The 19,049-nt window shown below is 50.9% G+C and overlaps 1 protein-coding gene across 1 annotated transcript in view; it reads right to left on the reverse strand.

Annotated features, from left to right (window-relative positions):
* Positions 1-760: 760 nt before the first annotated feature.
* Positions 761-19,049, reverse strand: part of LOC121657785 (protocadherin Fat 2-like) — a 56,602-nt gene continuing 38,313 nt past the window's right edge. The window contains exons 13-24 of the mRNA XM_042013877.1: positions 18,769-19,002; positions 17,539-17,928; positions 16,536-16,750; positions 15,795-15,932; positions 14,795-14,938; positions 14,349-14,546; positions 12,452-13,259; positions 11,556-11,701; positions 8,007-8,448; positions 5,415-5,568; positions 3,147-3,739; positions 761-2,355 (exon numbers count right to left, since the gene is read on the reverse strand). Of these exons, the coding sequence (XP_041869811.1) occupies positions 1,823-2,355; positions 3,147-3,739; positions 5,415-5,568; positions 8,007-8,448; positions 11,556-11,701; positions 12,452-13,259; positions 14,349-14,546; positions 14,795-14,938; positions 15,795-15,932; positions 16,536-16,750; positions 17,539-17,928; positions 18,769-19,002 (3,995 nt within the window). The 3' untranslated portion in view covers positions 761-1,822. The remainder of the gene's footprint in view (positions 2,356-3,146; positions 3,740-5,414; positions 5,569-8,006; positions 8,449-11,555; positions 11,702-12,451; positions 13,260-14,348; positions 14,547-14,794; positions 14,939-15,794; positions 15,933-16,535; positions 16,751-17,538; positions 17,929-18,768; positions 19,003-19,049) is intronic.

Below are 19,049 nucleotides of genomic sequence, written 5' to 3' on the forward strand. Positions count from 1 at the left end.
GCTGTCCCCATCCCATGAAATGGGCTTTGCTGAGGCTGCTCCTTCCCAGGTGTCACTTGGTGGAGCATCATCTCAGTTGCTTTTACCCTGTGCTGTGACCACTGGCCAAAGCAACTCTGGGGAGTTAAAAAATCTGGAGGAAAATATCACTCTTATTTGTGCTGCTTCTGCTGCTGGGAGGAACAATTTGTGTTTCCTTATGGGCAATAGTGGCACTCTTAGTTTCCTCTTCTCTCTCCCAGTGTCACAGACTGTTGCTGAGACACCTCAAAATAAAGTGTTCTCAAAAAAAAGTGCAGGAATTGTGCTCTTTTAGGATGATGTTCAGAGGGATTTACCAAGCAGAATAAAACCAACTAGATAAAATAGTTCCAATCCAGGCAGGGACTGATTTCTGCTGAGCAGAGCTGGTAAAAAAAATGTCGTGGAAATGCACGAGAGCTTTGGGAGGTAAAACAGGTGCTGTTTGTTGGGGATGCAAATCAAAGCAGGGCTTCAGTTTGGGTCCTTTCAAGCCCTTTAATCCTAAGAGATAGAGGAGGCTCACGGTTTCCCAAAGCAGGACAAGGTACTGTGGGTCTGTCTGCCTTGTCCCTCTGGCCCTTACACTATCCTCAAAAGTGTATTTAACTTGCTGTCCTGGTACTTCCCTGAAAGGTTCTGGTGTCCAAAATAAGCTGTTTTTCCCCTGGCTGGAGCTAGGCAAGGATGTCCTATTTATTTACAAGAGAATCCCTGAGATAACTGAATAAAACCATAATAGTAAAAAAATCCAAACTCTTTTAATACTTTCCAAAAATTCGACAACAACAAAAAAAGTTACATCAAACAACCAACCAAAGAAAACCTCTCATGAAGAAACGATACATTCCCAAGCACAAGGACAAACAGGCAAACCCACGCTCAGTAGCCTCGGTGCCCCTCTCTGGGCAGAGATTTCAGGCAGTGCTGGCCAGACTTTCTGGGACACAGCACGGAGTCCCTGCTGCTGGCAGGACCATGTACAGCTGCCTTCAGCGTGGGACCATGACAGCCACGGGGACAAGGCTGTGCACACAGTCCTCGGGGCAGGGTCCCCCTTTCTCGTGTGAGCACAGCCCGACTGGGAAGCCTGGTTTGAGTCTGTGGGTGGTTCCTGCTGTGACAGACCTTGTTGCTTGGTTTTTCTACAGAAATGGACTTTTTTTTTTTTTTTTTTCCCCTTGGACTTCTGTTAGCCAGTGAGGGATGTGCTGATGGGACCAGCTGCATTCCCTCTTCTCTCTCCCAGTGCCAGGGAGCAGACATGAAGAGGATTTGCACCAGCTGATCCATTCCACGAGCAAACTGTTGGCTTGATGCAAGCCCTTGGAGCCAGAGCTGGGAGCAGGGAGCCTCTGCTACTCCACATGGGGCACTGCCAGGCTGTGCATTGCTAGTCCTTTCACACCTTTCTCCACCACGACTGCTGCCATACCTGCAGTGCTTGCCCTCCTCCTCCTCATCCTCCCTGCAGCCAGGAAGCCTGGGGTGGGAGGAGGTGGTCCTGCATGGTGTTGGAGGCAGTCCCCTTGGTGAGGAGGCAGGTTAGTCATTGTCATCCCAGGAGCATCCTCCGTGTCCCAGCAGTGGCTGGAGCATTTCCCCTCCATTTGCAGCCAGGAGCACCATGGAGGGCAGCGAGGGGAAAGATCCAGCCAAAATTACAACCCAGCCTTGCAGGGGGAGATGCTGCAAGCTGTGGGGGGCACACACAGACCTCCCTTCAGCAGCGTGTGCCAGCCCCCTGCACTCTGTTCTGCGTGGAGATGTGCTTCTCTCCTCATCCCATGAGCGAGCCCTGTTAGAACATCACCTCCTCGCAGCTCCCGTAGTCACTCTCCACCATGTCAGAGCCCTCGTAGTTGGGTGGTGGCAGGGGCTGGGCTCGGATGCTGGGCTGGTGGCCCAGCTCGCAGTCGGCGTAGGAGGGCTGGGCCACGCTCAGGCGCATGCTGACCCTCTTGTAGCCCGGCTCGGGCTGGTACGGGACCCCCTCGCCCTGCACCAGCTGCGCTGGGTAGTAGCTGATGGCCGTGTACTCGTTCTGGCACTGGGATGCTCCCATGTCCACGGGACCCAGCGGCAGGAAGTCCTCCAGGTTCTGGTTGCTGTAGCGGGGTGGGATGGGGGCTCGCTTGTTGCTCTGGTCCAGCGGGAAGGGGAAGCCCCCGTAGAGAGCGACCGGCTCTGTGTCTGCCGGGGGAGGGGGTGGCGGGGGGAGAGGAGGGTGAGAGGAGGGGGCCGGGGGGCCTTGAATGATCTCGTAGTGGGAATATTCCTGGACATCTGATGACAGGTACCGGGGGGGCCAGTAGGTCGTTTCTGCTGGATAGACTGGAACAAAAGAGAGTCGTGTTAGCTGCAGCTCTAGCGGTTGTTGCCTCTCTCTTGCCCTCCTGCTAATTCCTTCTGTAGGCTCTGAGCCTGTAGGAGATGTGGCAGACTGGGGAGGAGACATGGGGACAGGGGAGGTGTAGTTGCTACTTTGGGAATTGCAGGGACCTGAGATCACCCCTGGTTGTGCTGAGGCAATGTTTCCACCAGCCTACAGGTATCCACTACTTGAGCACCCAAAAGACACACTTCATCATGCTGTTTGGATGCAAGAAACTCATGCTATGAAGGGACTGGGGCAGTGATCCAGTGATTCCCTGGATCTCTCCCTTTCCCTGCAGTTACTCTTGTGAGGAACTCCTGCATGGAGTAACCCTGCTGTCCAGAGCCATTCAAGGTGTTTCCCCGAGAATGTGATGATCCCTTTGCCCAGGAGCACTGATGCAAATGTCTTCACTTAAACTCCCACTGACTTTTAGGATCTTAAGTTTTTCCTTCAATTTTTCTCTTTTTTTCAGGGGGTTTTACCCAGGATCACAGCCTGCTATGCATTAATGGTTTCCCTGCTGACTGTGTATGAGACCGAGCAGGTTAAAGCAGAAAACTGGAATGTACTGGTGGACAGGGAAGAAAGAGCCAATGAAGGCCCTACAGCAGGGCTCAGGCAGTATTTGCCCCTGCTTAGTTTGGCTTTAGCCAACACCATTTCTCCCTCACGTTTCCAAACCTCAGATCCACTTCCCAAGGGGAAGAGGGATGTGTAAGAGCAAGAAAAAGCTGTGGCTACTGACCCATCTCCTCCCTTGCCCAGGTGCACTTGATGAAGGACTCGTTGTCAGAGTTGGACGGCGGTGCAGCGGGGGGCAGGTTGGGGGCCACGCTGCACACGATGGTGCCCCGGTGCTTCGGGGCGTTGGCCGAGTTGAAGGTGACGAATTCCGGGGTGCTGGTGGCCTTGCGCTGCTCCGGCGTGGCCCGGTCCAGGTTGTTGTGCGTCGCGTCGCTGAGGATGTTGAGCTCGATGGGGGGCACGCCCTGGGTGCCCACACCCACGCTCTTGGAGAACTCACTCTTGGACAGCAGGTCGGGGTCCTCGCGGGCCACTGGCTTGTGCGCCTTGGCGCGGTGGCGGCAGCGCTTGCGGATGAGCACGAAGGCCACGGCCAGGATGGCCGCCCCCAGCACGCCGGCCGCGATCTCCGCGATCTCCTCGGGACCCAGTGCCCACTGCGTGGGCACGATGGCGGGGGTGATGATGGGCTGGGTGCAGTAGTCCCCCTGGTAATCTGACGGGCAGATGCAGTGGATGGAGCCCTGGCTGCTCACGCAGCGCCCGGCGTTGTGGCACGGGTTGTCTTGGCACTCCTCCGCCAGCTTCTCACACCTGTGGGGAGAAAGGGATGGACATAACCACCATCAGTCTGGGATGCACCAAAACTGCCTCATCCTGTTCAGGGCTCTGGCTTACACCACCCAAGGATGCTCTATCCTGGTCTGCTCTTCCTCCCTCGCTGGATTCTTGCTCCCTGCTTATCCTGGCAGAGGATCTTTGAGTATAAAACGATGCTTTTCAAGAGACCATGTTTTACAGGGTGGTCCTATTTTTCAGTCATGTGCCCAAATTAAAATGGGGGGCTTCCTGCCTCAGAGGGGTGTTTGTAGTTCCAGGGCTAACACTGCATAGAGAGATGCTCTCATCCTGTTAAATCAGGGAGCCCAGGGTCAGTCTAAGGTGTGTTAACCTCTTAAGAAGTCTCCCACGTCCTTCAAGCTCTGTGGAGCCTCTGGATGGTCGGTGGATGTCTGCAGGTTGCTGCAAATATTTGGGGGAAAGACTACCCTGTGAGGTGGTGAGTGGACATCCTTGTTGGAGAGGACTTTTGGTATTTTATGGACCATCTGCAGAACCAAGATGGAATTTCTGATTCTCTGTCCTGCTCCAGCCCACACAACCTAAATATTTGCCAACAGTACAGGGGACCTTCCAACAGCAATGACCTCCCCATGCTAGGGGGAACATACAAGGCTTTATTGGCTTTCCTTCCTTTTTTTGTTATTACTGAACAAACTCTGTGAGGTTTGCACTGCTCTTGTTGTAGTCAGTGATTTAGGATGTGTGAGCTGGTGCGTGCGACGTGCACCCACAGGCTCCGGCTGATTTCAGGTATTACACTGCCACCTAATGCTCAGCTATAGGCTTTTATTCCAAGAGCTGCACGGATACTTTCTGTCTTTGCCTTGATCCACAGGACCAGTGCTCATCCTGGCTAAATGGGCAAGGCAGAAAGATGAACTGGGTGTGATGCTGTTGGAGCCTGCACTGGAAATCTCTGACCAGGCCGGGCTGGAGGCAGGGTGGGGGTCTTGGAGGGGCTGCTGGGTGGGGTGGTAATGCCCATTGCCTTGAGCTGAGATTTGAATTGGTTGAATTGGATGAATCACAGCTATGAGCTGGGACAGAGATTTCCTTTACATGAGCTCTGTAGAGCTGGTCCTGGATAGAAAAGGTGCCTTTAGCACCTGCAGGATGGGTGTTCAGGCTATTGAAGCAGGGGGCACCTTACAGGCAGCTTCCCCCAACCTCAGAGCACCCTCCTGCCACCCAGTGCAGTGTCTGCCTGTACCCTGCTGCCAGGCCCCCCGCCACAGCTGAGCTGCCCCCACCACAGCCAAGGTGTTCCCATCACTGCTGAACTCAGCTCCCGTCATGGGGAGCAGCAGCGTGCGGGGAGAGACTCTCCCCCAGCAAGGAGAGGCACTGAACTACCCCACAGCACCTGCAGGCACCAAAGCAGCTGTTAAGCAGAGGAGATTTTTCTGTTTTCCCTCCTGCTCAGAGGAGATGGGCACAGAGGGGCAATGGCCACACGATGGCAGAGTTATTTGTGTCCTGTTCCGCTCAGCTCTGCCCTTACACCTCCCAGCTGCAATGCTCAGGTACCCGCTGTTTGCAATTAATCCCAGAGTGCGTGGATCTGGCGAGCTCCAGAAATGTGCAATGCTCATGTTTGCAGCCCATCATGGGATGCCACCTGTCCCAAAGCCCCCCCAGGCCTTACCTTTCGCCCAGGTACCAGTCAGGGCAGTGGCAGGAGTAGCCGGTGGCTGAGACGGTGCAGGTCCCCCCGTGCAGGCAGGGCTTGGACTCGCAGGGACTGTCCCCAAGCTCACAGTGCTCACCAGAGAACAGCCCGGGGCAGATGCAGGTGTAACCTGGAGAGGGTGAGAGTGAACATATCTGTGTGGAAAAACGGGCAGGAACAGGGAGGAGCAGTGCCTGGTGCCCCCACAGAGGGCTCAACACAGCTACCCAGGCGCAGGTATTTGCTGCTGCAGCAGGTGCTGTGGGGCACCCAGACCATCCCTGGAGGCCTGGTGGGTGTTTTACAGGACCTGGTGTAGTTGCTGGAGGTTGGGTGGCCACTCTGGGGCAATGCAGTGGCACTAGGGAGCTGTTTGAGCAACAAGTCAAGCTTGTCCTCTCCTGACACAGACCAGAGATGCAGTCAGGGCACAGCTTTATTGCATGGAGAAGCTGAGGGACAAATCTGGGATACAAGAAAGGGAACTTGGCTGGCTGATTCACCGTTTCTGACTCTGCTAAGTGCAATCCCCTGTAATTTGTTGTTCTCAGGAGTCTTTGGTCCTGCGAGTTCTCGTGGTATGAAGTGCCTGTCTCAACATGCCGAGTTTCTCCTGCTTACAGGAGCTGTCTGCTCACAGCCAGAGAGAAACCCAGCACAGCCAGGGACTCGGAGGGGGCTCCGGCTGTTTGTGCTTTTGGCTGCTGTTTAGTGTAGCCCTAAGCATGGGAATGTCCCTGGCTGTGCTGAGCTCCTGCTCGTCACCTGGCTGGTGCTGTCATGCAGGAAATCCAGAGTTTCCACCTTGCAGCACACTTGAAAAGTCTTTGCTACTCACCCACAAGCTGAACCCTGCTGTAGAGCATGGGGCAAACAACGGTGGGCCTGTTCCCACATGTGTGTCAGTGGCTGTACCAGAGGGACGTGCTGACACCGGTGCAGCAGGTGCTGGACATTGCCCACAGGGCTGTGTGTGCCCAAACACATGTCCTGGATGTGGGGCTCACTGGTGTTTGTGGTCCTGAGCGCTGTGGTTGGGGTGGTGCTGGGCTGGCCCGGGCTCTCTCCCCACAGGTGAGTTCTCACACGGCCACGTGGTTCCCTGGGCTCGCTCCCACAGGCGAGTCCCTGCCTGTGCTCTAATCCCACGCCTGAGATCCCTGGGCACAGCTTTGCATAAACTCGTGCTGCCTGCCCAGGGTCCCCAGGACTGAGCCCATGGCACTCAGGGAAGCCAAGCAACCAGGATAACCTCACAAATAAACATCCCTTGAGCAATCCCTTCCCTGCAGGAGTGTCCTGCCTGAGGCCATGTCTCACAAGCTCTTTCCTGGTCAGTTGGGCCATTTGCAGGAGAAATTGCTCATCTTGGAAGGAAACTATGGGAAGGGCATTGGATGATCATTAGGTTATTACTGAGGGAGTGATTTTTCACCTCCCCCTCCCACTCTCAAAGCAGGGGATGCCTTGCAGAGATGTGTTTTCCCCTCATGGGCTTTGAGCCCCTTCCAGCCCAGCCAGAGAGGTTTTCTCTGCAGAAGGTCTGAAGGCTGAGCTGTGAGTGCCAGCCAGACTTAACTGTTCTGTACATTTACATCTGGTGTCAAACAAGTTCACCTGAACCAGGCAGCTGCTGAGTCGACAGGGCTGGGAATCTTGTTCCCAGAGGCAGCGGGCACGGCAGGAGAAGGTGGTGCCTCCTCTGTCCTCACTTGCTCGCTGGGCAGGGTGTGCTTTGGCAAGGGCCCCAAAGAGCACAGAGCTGCAGGAGCAGCTTCTGCCCCACGCAGCAGCGTGGGAAGCATCCCACTGCCCCTCAGAGGGGCCGAGGCACAGGCAGTACCCATCTCATACACGGGGTGTTATGGGGTGCAGCCCTGCTGTGCTGGCAGCTACGACGAGGTGTAGGGTAGTGACACACGGGTGGACATCACTGGGAGCAGCTCCTCTCCTCACAGCCCCTGTTCCTGTGATACAGCTCACTGCAAGGAGCCCCTCTGATGGCAGGAACGGGGCAGCAGTGACACTGCCTAGGGCAGAGCCTGTATCAAACCTCTTTTGGGGGTGTGCACACCATGTTAGCCTGGGACTCTTGGATCTGAGCTTATGGTTTTCCCATATCCCTTTGCATAGCCCTGGGGAGCTGCTCGATGCAGTGGGAAGAGGCCAAGATCTTGGCTTGTTTCTGCCCAGATGCCATCACCGCATGATCCCATCTTGCCTGATTCCACCTTTGTTAACAGCTCCTTAAGCAAAAAGGATGCAGAGGGGTGGGTGGAATTTCTATTTGCATTCGAGTTTTTGGCAACACTCTGCTCTCCTATGTCATGCACACTCCTTAGAAACACCTTCCTGCCCTCTGGGGCCATGGTCCACTGGTGAGAGCCAGGATGATGATCTCATACCCTGCAGCTGCTGCTGCACTGAGTCACTTGAGGTCCCCTGGGACAGAGGACCTCTGCTTCCCCTCTGGAATAGCCCCTCCATGGGGATGAATAAAGTTGCTGCATCTTTCCCCCCCCCACTGCTTATTGCCCTCCTCTAGCTCTGCGTGGGATGTTCACATACCTCCTCCATGAGTTTCGGAGCACATCCCGTTGTTGAGGCAAGGGTTGCTGCTGCAGGCACCAGTGGGGGAGCAACACTGCCTTATCCCCACCTCCTCCAAGACTTCCTTCGATTGCCCTTTCCCAGGAAGGAGAACCACTTCTCTGCCGTTGATGGCAACCACGTCCAGGCAGCCCCTGAACCCCTGTGTGACTCTCTGCGACTGCAGCGACTGCCGGAGGCCCCCAAAAATCAGGTCTTGTCTGCCCTGGGAGATGCTACAGGTCCCTGGCAGCTGGAGAGAGGCATTTCCCAGGCCATCGATGAGCAGGCGGACCGAGGTGTTCTTCACCTCCAGGAACACCGAGTGCCACTCGCCGTCGCTCACAAAGCGTGAGGAGGAGAGGTTCCCAGCGGAGATCCCCTGGCAGCTGTACCCAAGCTGAGGCACTCCATTAACCATCTGTAAAACACACAAGTCACAGGTAGCTGTGACACGGGTGGCTGGTGTTTATGAAGGGTTTCAACATTTCTGCTGCTTGTTCCCCTCTCTCCCTGCCTTCACATTGACAATTGAGATGACTCCCAACTTTCTGATTCCAAGAAGTACCAGCTAGGCAAATGCAGTCCCTTTCACCAGTATTGACCTATGCTTGGATCAATTAAAGCCTGTTTAAGTGACTGCAACTTCCTTTATTTTGCAAAATATCCCTCTGACACAATTTCAGCTGTGGTCCTTCCCTGCAGCCTTTGACCAGCATGCAAGGAGGGAAGCTCATCTTTCCACGTAACAGAGAGCAGAGCCATGGGATCATACCGCTACTGCTGCAGCTGCTTGCCCTTCCTCCCATCTTCTTGAGCCTGATCAGAGCCCTGCATTCAGACTATCCATAAGTGCATCACCAGTCACAGATGGACTCCTGTTCTGGGCCACGTGGTTTTTGTTCTATTCTCAATGTCTCATTAGTGGCAGGGAAAGGTGCTGGAGCAGTGGCCCCTCTGGCAGGGGTGAGGATGCTGAAAGAATCTTGTTGAGGAGAAGCACTGGCAGCTTTCTCTGGAGGAGAAAAGGAGGACTTGGGAGGCAGAGAAAGGAATTACTTTTGTACCCATGCTGGAATGCCAGGCCAAAGCTACTGATACGTGCTGCAATCCAATCCTTGATCTCCACCAGACTGGAGAGAGACAAGGTACTGAGCTGCTGAAAGTGAACCAGACCAATGTCTTCTGCATTAAACAACAACATCAGAAATTCCTATTCCTGGCCCAAGATTCATCTTTAAAAGTCATAGAGGATGGAGAAAGGAAAAGTTAGCTGTGTTGTTTCAGGGTGAAGTCAGGGTTAAACCCCTTTTTCACCTTTATCTCCCCAGTGCTTTGTTGATAAAACCTCTCTCTCACAGAAGCCAAGAGCCTATGGAAAAGGAGAAAAGAGATGGAATGAAGTGTTTGTGGGAAACCTGCAAAGCCTGCTGTGTAACATCAAGCAATTCAACCCAGGCAAGAGTGATGTCCATGGGGGACGAGGAGGGATGATTCTTGGAAGGGGTTTAGAAGAGGAGGAATGATCATGGGCTACACTGACTCTAGAAAAACCCACATACAATATGAAAGGGCTACTCTGGAGGGGAAAAAAGCAGAGCAGCACAATAGTTAACTTAGAGAAGCCCATGGTATAAATAAATCCCAGTAGGAGGAGAAAGCAACTGCTGAAGGAAGGAAGAAAAAGAAGCAGCTGGCACATGCCATGGAAGGGCCTCAGGGCAACACGTGTGTAAATCCCTTTGCACAATTGGCAAGCACACCAGAGAACTTTGTCACTTCACTTCATCTGCAGGAACATGATTTCACTTCAGATGGGTCTGTAGATTTGGCTTATCAATTTCTGGGGCTGGGAGACAGCTGAGAACTCGATTCCCTGGAGCAAGAACTGACAGGCTGCCAAACCTTTCCCAGTTTGCCTGGTCTGCCATCCTCTTGCTGCAACCTATTTCTGAACATCAGGAGAGCTGAGAGACTGGAAAAGTGATGATATTCATGCTCTTGGGAGAGCTCATCCTCTTCACCAAATCTACAAACCATCACTTATGGTCGTTTCAAGGCTTTGGCTCCTATCCGGAGTACTGCAATTTACGAAGTTTAAAATCTTGAGGGATTCCTTCATTTTTATCAGGCCAGGTTGTTTAGAAATGTTTTTATCCCCAAGATATTGCTAATAAAGTGAGTCAGGAAAGAAATGATTCACAGGCTCTTTTATGGAGGAGGCTTTATGAATGTTTCCTATTGAAAAGCTTGTGGAGACAAGCTTGGGCACAGGAGATCATGGGCTCACTGAACTCCACCAACAATGAGCCTTTTCTCCCTTGACTCCCTTGATCCCTTGGCCTGGATCAATGGAGTTCCTTGCCTTCTTGTACTTCCTGAGCACCATCTAAAGTGCTGGATTCCTTCTGATGAACTATTTGGTGACTCTCCTTCCCAGAGGTGAGGTAGAAAGCTTGAGACCCTTCTTGAGAAATTTTTCTCACTGGCCCTTTACAGTGCAGCATAAGGTCACTCTCAGAGATGAGGACATATGGATGGTATTTCTCTGTTCCTGCTCTTCAGGAGTGATGGCTGTGGCAGCAGGAGCTTGAAATATGTGTGACAGGTTATGTGTGTGGGGGTTGGCTGCTGTGCAGTTCCCTGCCTTTTGTAACAGTGGAAAGACAAGTGTTTCACAATAGGAAGATGGAGTTGTGAAACCATGAGAAGGGATGGGGGAATTCAAGGACAGGATGAACACTTCCAGGGAGGATATAGTGTGTAGATCTCAATGTGATCAGTCTCAAGGACAAATCTCTGTAAGCTGTAAGCATGTCCTGTGATCTTAGCCTCCAGTTAGTCCGAGTTCAGTTGATGAGGAATATACAAAACCCCTATTAAGTCATCTGCTGCTTTCCTTCTGTTGCCAAGGCAGAAGAGGGAGATGATCTTTGAATGCTTTGGTAGGTTCAGTGTTCAGTCAAAGGGAGGAGAGTGATCAAAATGAAATGTTCCTGTCTCTGCAGGTGTCTAAAATAGTGAAACCATCTGAAGAAAGTGGTTGAAAAGAGGGGGTGTGTGTGAAAAATATAATTTAGGACTCCTGTTTTGTCTGTTCTGCCCATTATTGTAAAGGACCTTTAATTTGAGGTCTGAGGGGAAGTTTGCCCTTTGCTAAAGTAGAAGCAGATCAGTCTGTGGACAACTCCACCTGGTAAATTCTTTGTCCTGGGAGGTGTGGTGCAAGAGAGGAATGAAGAAGCAAGCTGTAGGAAAGAAGGTGATGTACACCTGCTGTGGATGTCTGATGACTTCACACCAGAAACCAACACGTGCATTCACAGATGTAAAGAACAATTCACAGTTGTGGTTGCAGCAATTGCCAAACTGTGCTTGGCTCTCACTTGCTCTTCCCAAGTCTTACATTTCAGCTACATAAATTGCTAAGGGTACATATTTTTGCATATCCTTTCTGTGATTCCCTTCCCTGAAAAAGTAAGGTTTTTGTAACTCTGGAGAGAAATCCCCCTGCACTGCAATACACACCTCCAGAGTGGCGTGGTCAGTCCTGTTGGCGTAGAACACGACCGCGTGATGCTGGTGGGTCTTGAGGCGAAAGTGCATGTGCCAGGAGCCAGCCTGGGAGTGCTGGTACCAAATGAAACTGTGGCCTCCAAACCTCACAGCTGTTCCTGAAAGGAGAATGAAAGAAAGGTCTCATCTTTGTGGCACTTTGAGCCTGTGGACTGCATCGAACTTTTCTTCTTTTCCTAGCCTGATGCCACAGCTGTCCAGGAGCAGTCCCACCCACGGCAACCCATGCATCCCCACACTGCATCTACCACAGTCCCACTGGGAGCTCCTGGTATTCTATGTACTCAGCTGTGAAGGAGCCCTGAAATATCAGCCTGGCTATTTCTGTCCTTCAAAGTGCTCTCAGTGTGGTCTACAACACCCTTGAATTTCTCCATCCTTAATAAGTCTTTATATTATTCTGTGGTATCCCCTTACATTCCTGCCTTAGTGTTACTGATCCCTGCTCCCTCCAATTATTTCTTGAAGTATTCTAGAGCCAGTATAACAAATATGCTTTATTTGGCTTTCCTCAAATTTATCACTCTGTGCTTTTCCAGGCCCAGGATTAACACATGAGATCATGGATCAAAATTCTGGTCATTGACCTTCATTACCAGCTATGTATGAGTGACTTTTCTCAATGACAGAGACAGATGTTGCTGTTACTAAATGCTACAGGAGATTAATTTTTAGAAGTAGACTATGTGAAACTTTCAGACTCTAAGAGTCTTTGAAATTGTGGGTAGAGCTCTTGGTCACTGGGCAACCTAATCCCATGGAAAATCCAGATGCTCTACAATGTACTGAAGGAAAACACAACATGCCCAGGTTTATAGGGTCAGACACTGCCAGGAAGGATGGCTCACCATTGCATGAGCAAATTTGCTCCAAGCTGTGCCGTGGGGTGAGGACGCTGAGCCGGGCAGTGCTGTACGTAGACATCATGCCTGGATCCAGCTGGATGGTCTCCTTGCAGACACGGTGGGCACAGTCTGACCCGTGGCAGGGCACATGGATCGCTTTCTTCATCCGGAGCCCAACGAGCTGGTCCATCTCCCCAGCTGACCCAGTGAGCTTGTTCGCCAACACCCGTGGCTCGTACAGGGAGCCGTGTGGCTCTCCAACAGCCAGGAGCAGATCCACTCCATCAGAGGCGGCTGCAGGCTGCAGGCTGGCCATGTGGATGTTCTGGCGCCGGGTGACAAGGATGTTCCCCAGAAATCTCTGCAAGTTGCGCCAGTGGTCCCCCACAAACTCCTCGGGGGAGAGGTGTCGGAAGTGCAGCACCACTGCCTTGTCCAAGGCCTCCTGCGTGAAGCACCACACGTGGACGCTGACGCTCGTGGTGGCTGTGAACGTTCCATCACTGACTGTCACGTTCAGAAGGTAGTGGCCGTGGGGGAGCTTGTCCCCAGCAATGATCTTCCCATCTGCAGCCCCAACAGAGAAGAGACCCTCCTTGGGCATTTGTGCCACCAAAGTGTACACCAGCGTGTCATGGGGGTCCCGGTCCGTGGCGTGGATCTTGCCCAGAACGCCACCTCGGAAGGCTTCCTCGTTGGTGGTGATGAATATTTCCAGGGGAAGGGCCGAGGGGGCGTATTGGCTCTGCTCAGTCACTTGGATATTTATAAATGCAGATGAGGAGAGGGGAGGGATGCCGCTGTCGGAGACCTGGCAACAGAAGGATCTGTTATAGCCACATGCTGATGTACTGCCACCTCACCTGACTGGCGAGGTCTTGCAAAGGAGAGAGCCTTTCAGGGAGCAGTGAGCAGAAGCTCTCAGGCAGCAGATTGGGAATGAAGAAGGAATAGGAAAAATTGGCAGCAGTGTTGGTGCTCTGCCTGGAGAAGGCTCCAGGGAAAGAGCAGCATCCCTTCCAGGATGGAGACTGATTGAGGCCTTCTGCTAGCAATGGGGTCACGCTCACTTTCCTGTGCACTCAGCAACAGCTGGGGCACCTCTGAGTGGCTCTGAATTCCTGGGGGTTCACAATTTTTGGTGATGTTGCCAATCTTTGCAGTTCCACGCGTAACTGAGTGCACAGAGGTGTAAAGCAGTTACGCACATCAGCACATTCGCTCACCTTCCGGGCTGTTTTAAGCCCCTGTGCCACCTCTGACAATGTCTGTCTAGCACTGAGTCAAGGAACCTCAAACAGAAAAATGCGAATAATCAGATTATGGGATAAGTTTCTCCCTAATGCTAAGCAGTTAGAGGTTGAGGTTTGTAATATAATAGTACCCAGCTTTTACAACAACTGCCATTACTGAAGAAGTATGTACTTTACATGTTATTATCCTTTTGTTTGTAATGGACTATCCTTACTGATAACATTGAAAAATAATGAATTCATTCTGCAACAATACAAATCCTTTTTGAAGAGGAACTTGAACCACTTCTTAAATGACAAGGATAATTAGAGAAAGCTTGTAGGACCAGATCCAGGTCTCACTCTAAATTGGAATTCACTAGAATGATTATGGGGAAAGCATCTGTCTAAGGAAACTGCTGACAGAGTATTTCTCATGATCATATTATCTGATTTTATCAACAGAGAAGCTGGCCCCCTGCTTCTTGTGGGCAGACTGTGTGGAGAAATGAGCTCTGCAGCTGGCTCCAAGCTGCACAATTTGTGCCTGGATTGGATTTCTTCAAAGCCAGAGATGTTTTCATTCAGCTGGGCCATGCTAATCACATTTTATTGCTACTTAAGCTGGCTGGGGAATTCAGACACCAGGACAGTAACACAGGCTCTACCTGGACTTGCAATAGGTACTGTTCTTTCATTCTTCTGTTCAGGACAGATGATGTCACCAGCAGACCATTTTGAGTGACTTCAAAGGCTTTCCCATCATTGCCCTGGGTGATCTGGAATGAGTATGGTGGTCCATTTTCTGGGGAGTCTCTGTCACTCATAATCAGCTCCAGGACACTTGTCCCCACGGGAGCCTTCTCCTGAAATGGAGAAAGATGCTGTTGGAGCAAGGTAAGCAAAGAGAAATGGCCCAGAGGTACCTACAGTGCCCCAGCAGCTGCTGGATCAGGAACAGGGAAACGAATCCCACTCCCTCCCCAGAACACACAGAGCACAAAGCAGCAATATGATTCATCACTGTCTCCCCACTCTGCTCCAACAGCAGCCCAGGCATGAGTTCCTTAGTGCCATGAGAGGGATCGGGACAACAAAGTGTCTCCTGGCTTACCTGCACCACCACACTGTAGTTGAGCTGGAAGAACCGAGGAGGGTTGTCATTGACATCAGACACATGGATGTGCACAGGGACATCACTGAACTGAGCAGGGTGGCCGTTGTCTGTGGCTCGAACTGTCAGGGAGTAACTGGGGATCTGGAGGATTTGTAGTGCAGGATTACTTGGAGAAATGGCAGAATGGTGGCTTTTTCACAATGAAGTTTTATTCTGCTGCATCTTGTTGAAATGCCCAAGGCCATGCACTATGGCCTCACAGCTCTGCCCTTGGCTAGGGCTCTCCATCCATAAATCTCAATCAAAGCTCATTGCTAAACTAAATCAGCCTTACAACAGTTGCAGAGAAGAGAAACAACTTGGCAAAGATGGATGAAACTAAGCTGGGCAAACACCTGTCAGTAGTGGTTTAAGAATAGTAGCATCACAGAATAAGCTGAGCTGGAAGGGACCCATCAGGATCAGCTCCTGTTCCTGTGCAGGACATCCCAAGAATTGCACCACCTTGTCCAAAGGCTTCTAACTCTGGCAGGCTTAGACAAGCTGCTGGTGTTTTATGAATGAGAGATTTTCCAGGTGACCTTTCTCCTCCCCACACCTGTTTTCTCTAATGCTGTAATGCAGAGAAGCAGAACCCAGCTATGCTGGTTTCCAGTTTGGGGCTGACTCTCACCCAGCCAGCTTGAAGTACCAGTGGAGCAGACCAAAACTCAGAGCTGTGGAAGGTGTCCCTGCCTATGGAAGAGGCTGGAACTAGATGATCCTTTAAGTCCCTTCCAACTCAAACCATTCTATGATGCTATACTGCCTTTCCTAAATCCCAGCCTTCCTACTGCAGTATTTTTGAGTCTAGAAAACAAATCAATGCCTTGTCTTCTACCTACAATATTATGAGTAAATAATTCAGAAAACAGGAGGTAGTTGAGCATACTGTTCTCCCTCAGTCTTTTGGGACAAATCTGTTTCAGCCTTCCCATTCTCATTTTCCTGAACTCACCTCCTCCCTGTCCAGATGCTTGGCAATGCTGATCTGCCCATTTTTGGGTTGAATGGCAAAGTGTCCCAGAGGGTTCCCTTCCACGATGGAATATGTGATCTGATTGTTCATTGACCCATCCAAGTCATCAGCTGACACCTGTTTGGAGAAAAAAAAAACCCTGCTAGGACCCTTGGGCCAAAAAGGACATGCCATGGAGAAAAGGGACCACTTTGTCATTTAAGGGTATTGGTTTGAGCTTGCCTCAAATGAGGAGGGGGAAAGGAAGGTGATTTGAGTAAGTATCATCCAATAGTTTTTTCAAGACAACATAGTTTTCTCAGCTTTCTCCTAGTCCCTTTCCTGACTTTACCATGCCTGTGATGGTAACAGGCTGGACAGGGAACTCCACATCCCCTTGGGCTCTGCTATTCTGCCCAGAGAAGCCTCTGCCTTCCTCAGGTCACAAAGGCATTGTCTTTTTTCAAGCATTTTAGTTTTCTTGGGATGTTCTCAAAGTTCCTGAGACCACTCCTAATTTTCCCTTAAAGGTGTCTTATAAAGCAAAGTGTTTTCCTTGTCTATGGAGTCTCAGGAATTCTGCCAATCATCCTTTTTTAAAGTCATGCTTTATTTTTAGATGTTGAATGTCACAAGCCCACTGAGGTCGCTGTGTCCAAGGAAAAGTGCACAAGAGGAGTGAATAATGCATAGCACAAATAAAGACTTGGTAAAGACAGCTGGCCTGGTTCATAATCATACCGTGAGGATGATTTCTCCCACGGCAGCATCCTCCCGGATGTCAGTGAAGTAAGGGTCTTGGATGAACTCTGGTGCATGGTCATTAATGTCAGTGATGTTGATCACCACCATGGTCACATCGCTGAGAGAGGCTGAGCCCTTCCTTGTGCCCTCAATGGACAGGTAATACTCGTGACTCGCTTCAAAGTCCAGGCTCCCGTTTATGTATAAGGCACCTGCATTGTCAGATGGGGAAGAAACGACAGAAAAGACTTTGAATGAATGGCACATGAGATTTCCTGGAATACTTCAGATATGCCAAGGCAACTGCCAAACTGCCAGCTGAAACGGTGTAGTTGACCTAACTTTGACCACCTTGATGTGGAATAATTAGTAAGAGCTGTGTGACCAGAGAGGCTGAGGCTCCATTGATGAGGATGTTACAGCCGAGGGCAGAAGGCCATTGCTGACGCAGCCAAGGGCTCGTTTCAGGGAGTTAACACTGGCCTTCTGATAACAGCTCTTATCACATCACTGTGCAAACAGAACAGGGCTTTATTTGTCTGGTAATCCTGGCTCAACACCTGCCCATGGTTGGGGTGCTATTATCTGTGCTCATTGAGTGCTACTCAATAAAGCTGCCTGTTACCCTGGGCTGGAGGTTCCTCGTGGGACCTTGATGGAAAGACTTTTTAAATGAAACCGCTTTCTCCTGCGTTTTGAAGTGGGAAAATTTCCTCATCATGTTCTCCATGTATCCCTCATTCACATGGACCTGTCTCAGGTCTCAGACACATAGAAATATCTTTCCATTAATTTCAGCAAGATTTGGATCACTCCTTAAGTGACCTGGATGGCAAAATTTGGAGTAGAAAGGAAGACTGTATTCCCTACCCTTGTGCTGGGTACAGACAGAAGGGAGCAGAAGTGGGAGCCAAATGGAGAAGAACCAGAGAAGATGCACACAGAGACAGCCTTTGATGTTGGATCAACCTGGACCTGCTCGGGCACAAGATCATTTTACCTGTGTTTGAATTGAGCTGGAATTTCCCGTGGTCATTGCCGTTCACAATTTCATACTTGATCTCTGTGTTTTCTGCATTGTCCCTCGTCAGGGCTGACAAGTTGAGGACCTCAGTACCCACAGCCACGTCTTCTTTTACCATGGCCACGTATTCAGAGGCCAGGAAAACAGGCAGGTATTCATTGAGATCCACAACAGAGACAGTGACAGTGCCCAGAGAAGAAAGGGGCTCCGGGGTGCCTCGGTCAGTGGCACAGACTGTCAGCTCAAACGCTGAGTGCTGGGAATCCTTCAGAGGCTTTTCCAGGCGGATCACCCCTGTGGTTTCCTCAATTGAAAAGTGTCCATTGGCAGAGTCAGACAGAGAATAGACCACCTCAGCGTTGAGACCTGGAAGGGTAAGGGACAGGCTGCAGTAATTCATGGGTAGGGATGCTGCTGGGTTTATTTATAATCTATTAAGACTATATGAACTTAATGACCTTCAGTCCCAGGGACAATGGAGTTCTATGGGACAATGGAGTTCCCAGGGACAATGGAGTTCCCAGGGACAATATGATGTTCTATGAACATCATATGAACATTGAGTGCGCCCCTGCTCATCTGAAGGTTCAGACATCTGGCCACCCTCACCATTATCCACCAGTGTCACCTGCCTGCCTTTACTGGCGTTTCCCCTCTTGAATTACCTTGTTCTCAAATGTAATTTCCCTTCATATCTGCTTCCAAAGAAGATAAATACGATCTTGCTTCTCTGTCATCCTAAATTCAGTCTCTGCTGGAGAGGTTTATTGAAAGTTCCTTTCTTAGGAGCCTTACCTATATCTTTGTGTCTTCAGGAGGACCTCTCCATCCAGATTACCTACCTCGCCCATATCTAAAACTCCTTTTATTCCTTACTCCACACATTCTCAGTCCCCACCCTTGATAAAGTTTCTGTCCAGTTTGGATCCCTGTGTCACAGTTTGTGCTGTGCATCACAGTTACAGTTACTGAGCACGCTCTCAAAGAAGGTCTGCGTGTTTCTACAGATACTGCACTCCCAACAGGGTCACAAAAATGCTGATGCCAGCCCAGTAGTCAAGAACATGTCAGTGATGAGATCCAGGCACATCTTCGCCAAGATTCAATCATCTAAACTCATTGCTGTAGCACTTCCCTAGGTTTCAAAAGCTTCTATTCAGAATGAAAGATGAACTCTACCAACACATAAATCCCATTCTGACTCACCTTCATCAAGGTCCCTGGCAGCAACCACGGCAATGGGTGTCTTTGTTGTGGTGTTATCAAAAACGGCCACGGCACAATGACTGGGGAAGAACCTTGGTGCGTTGTCATTGGTGTCCTCAATGATCAGCGTCACATCAGCCTGGCAGGAACGGCCCCCGCCGTCGGTGGCTTTGGCTACGAGGTGGTACGTGGGCTTCTGCTCACGGTCAAGGGGTGCAGATGTGGTCAGCTCCCCTGTGGGAAAGAACAGGAGGTGGTCCTGTCTCCAGCAATCACAGCCA

This window comes from Corvus kubaryi, unplaced genomic scaffold, assembly GCF_017639235.1.
Source record: "Corvus kubaryi isolate FWS band 111438036 unplaced genomic scaffold, C.kubaryi_AGA036_p1.0 split1-37374, whole genome shotgun sequence".
Classification (NCBI taxonomy): domain Eukaryota; kingdom Metazoa; phylum Chordata; class Aves; order Passeriformes; family Corvidae; genus Corvus; species Corvus kubaryi.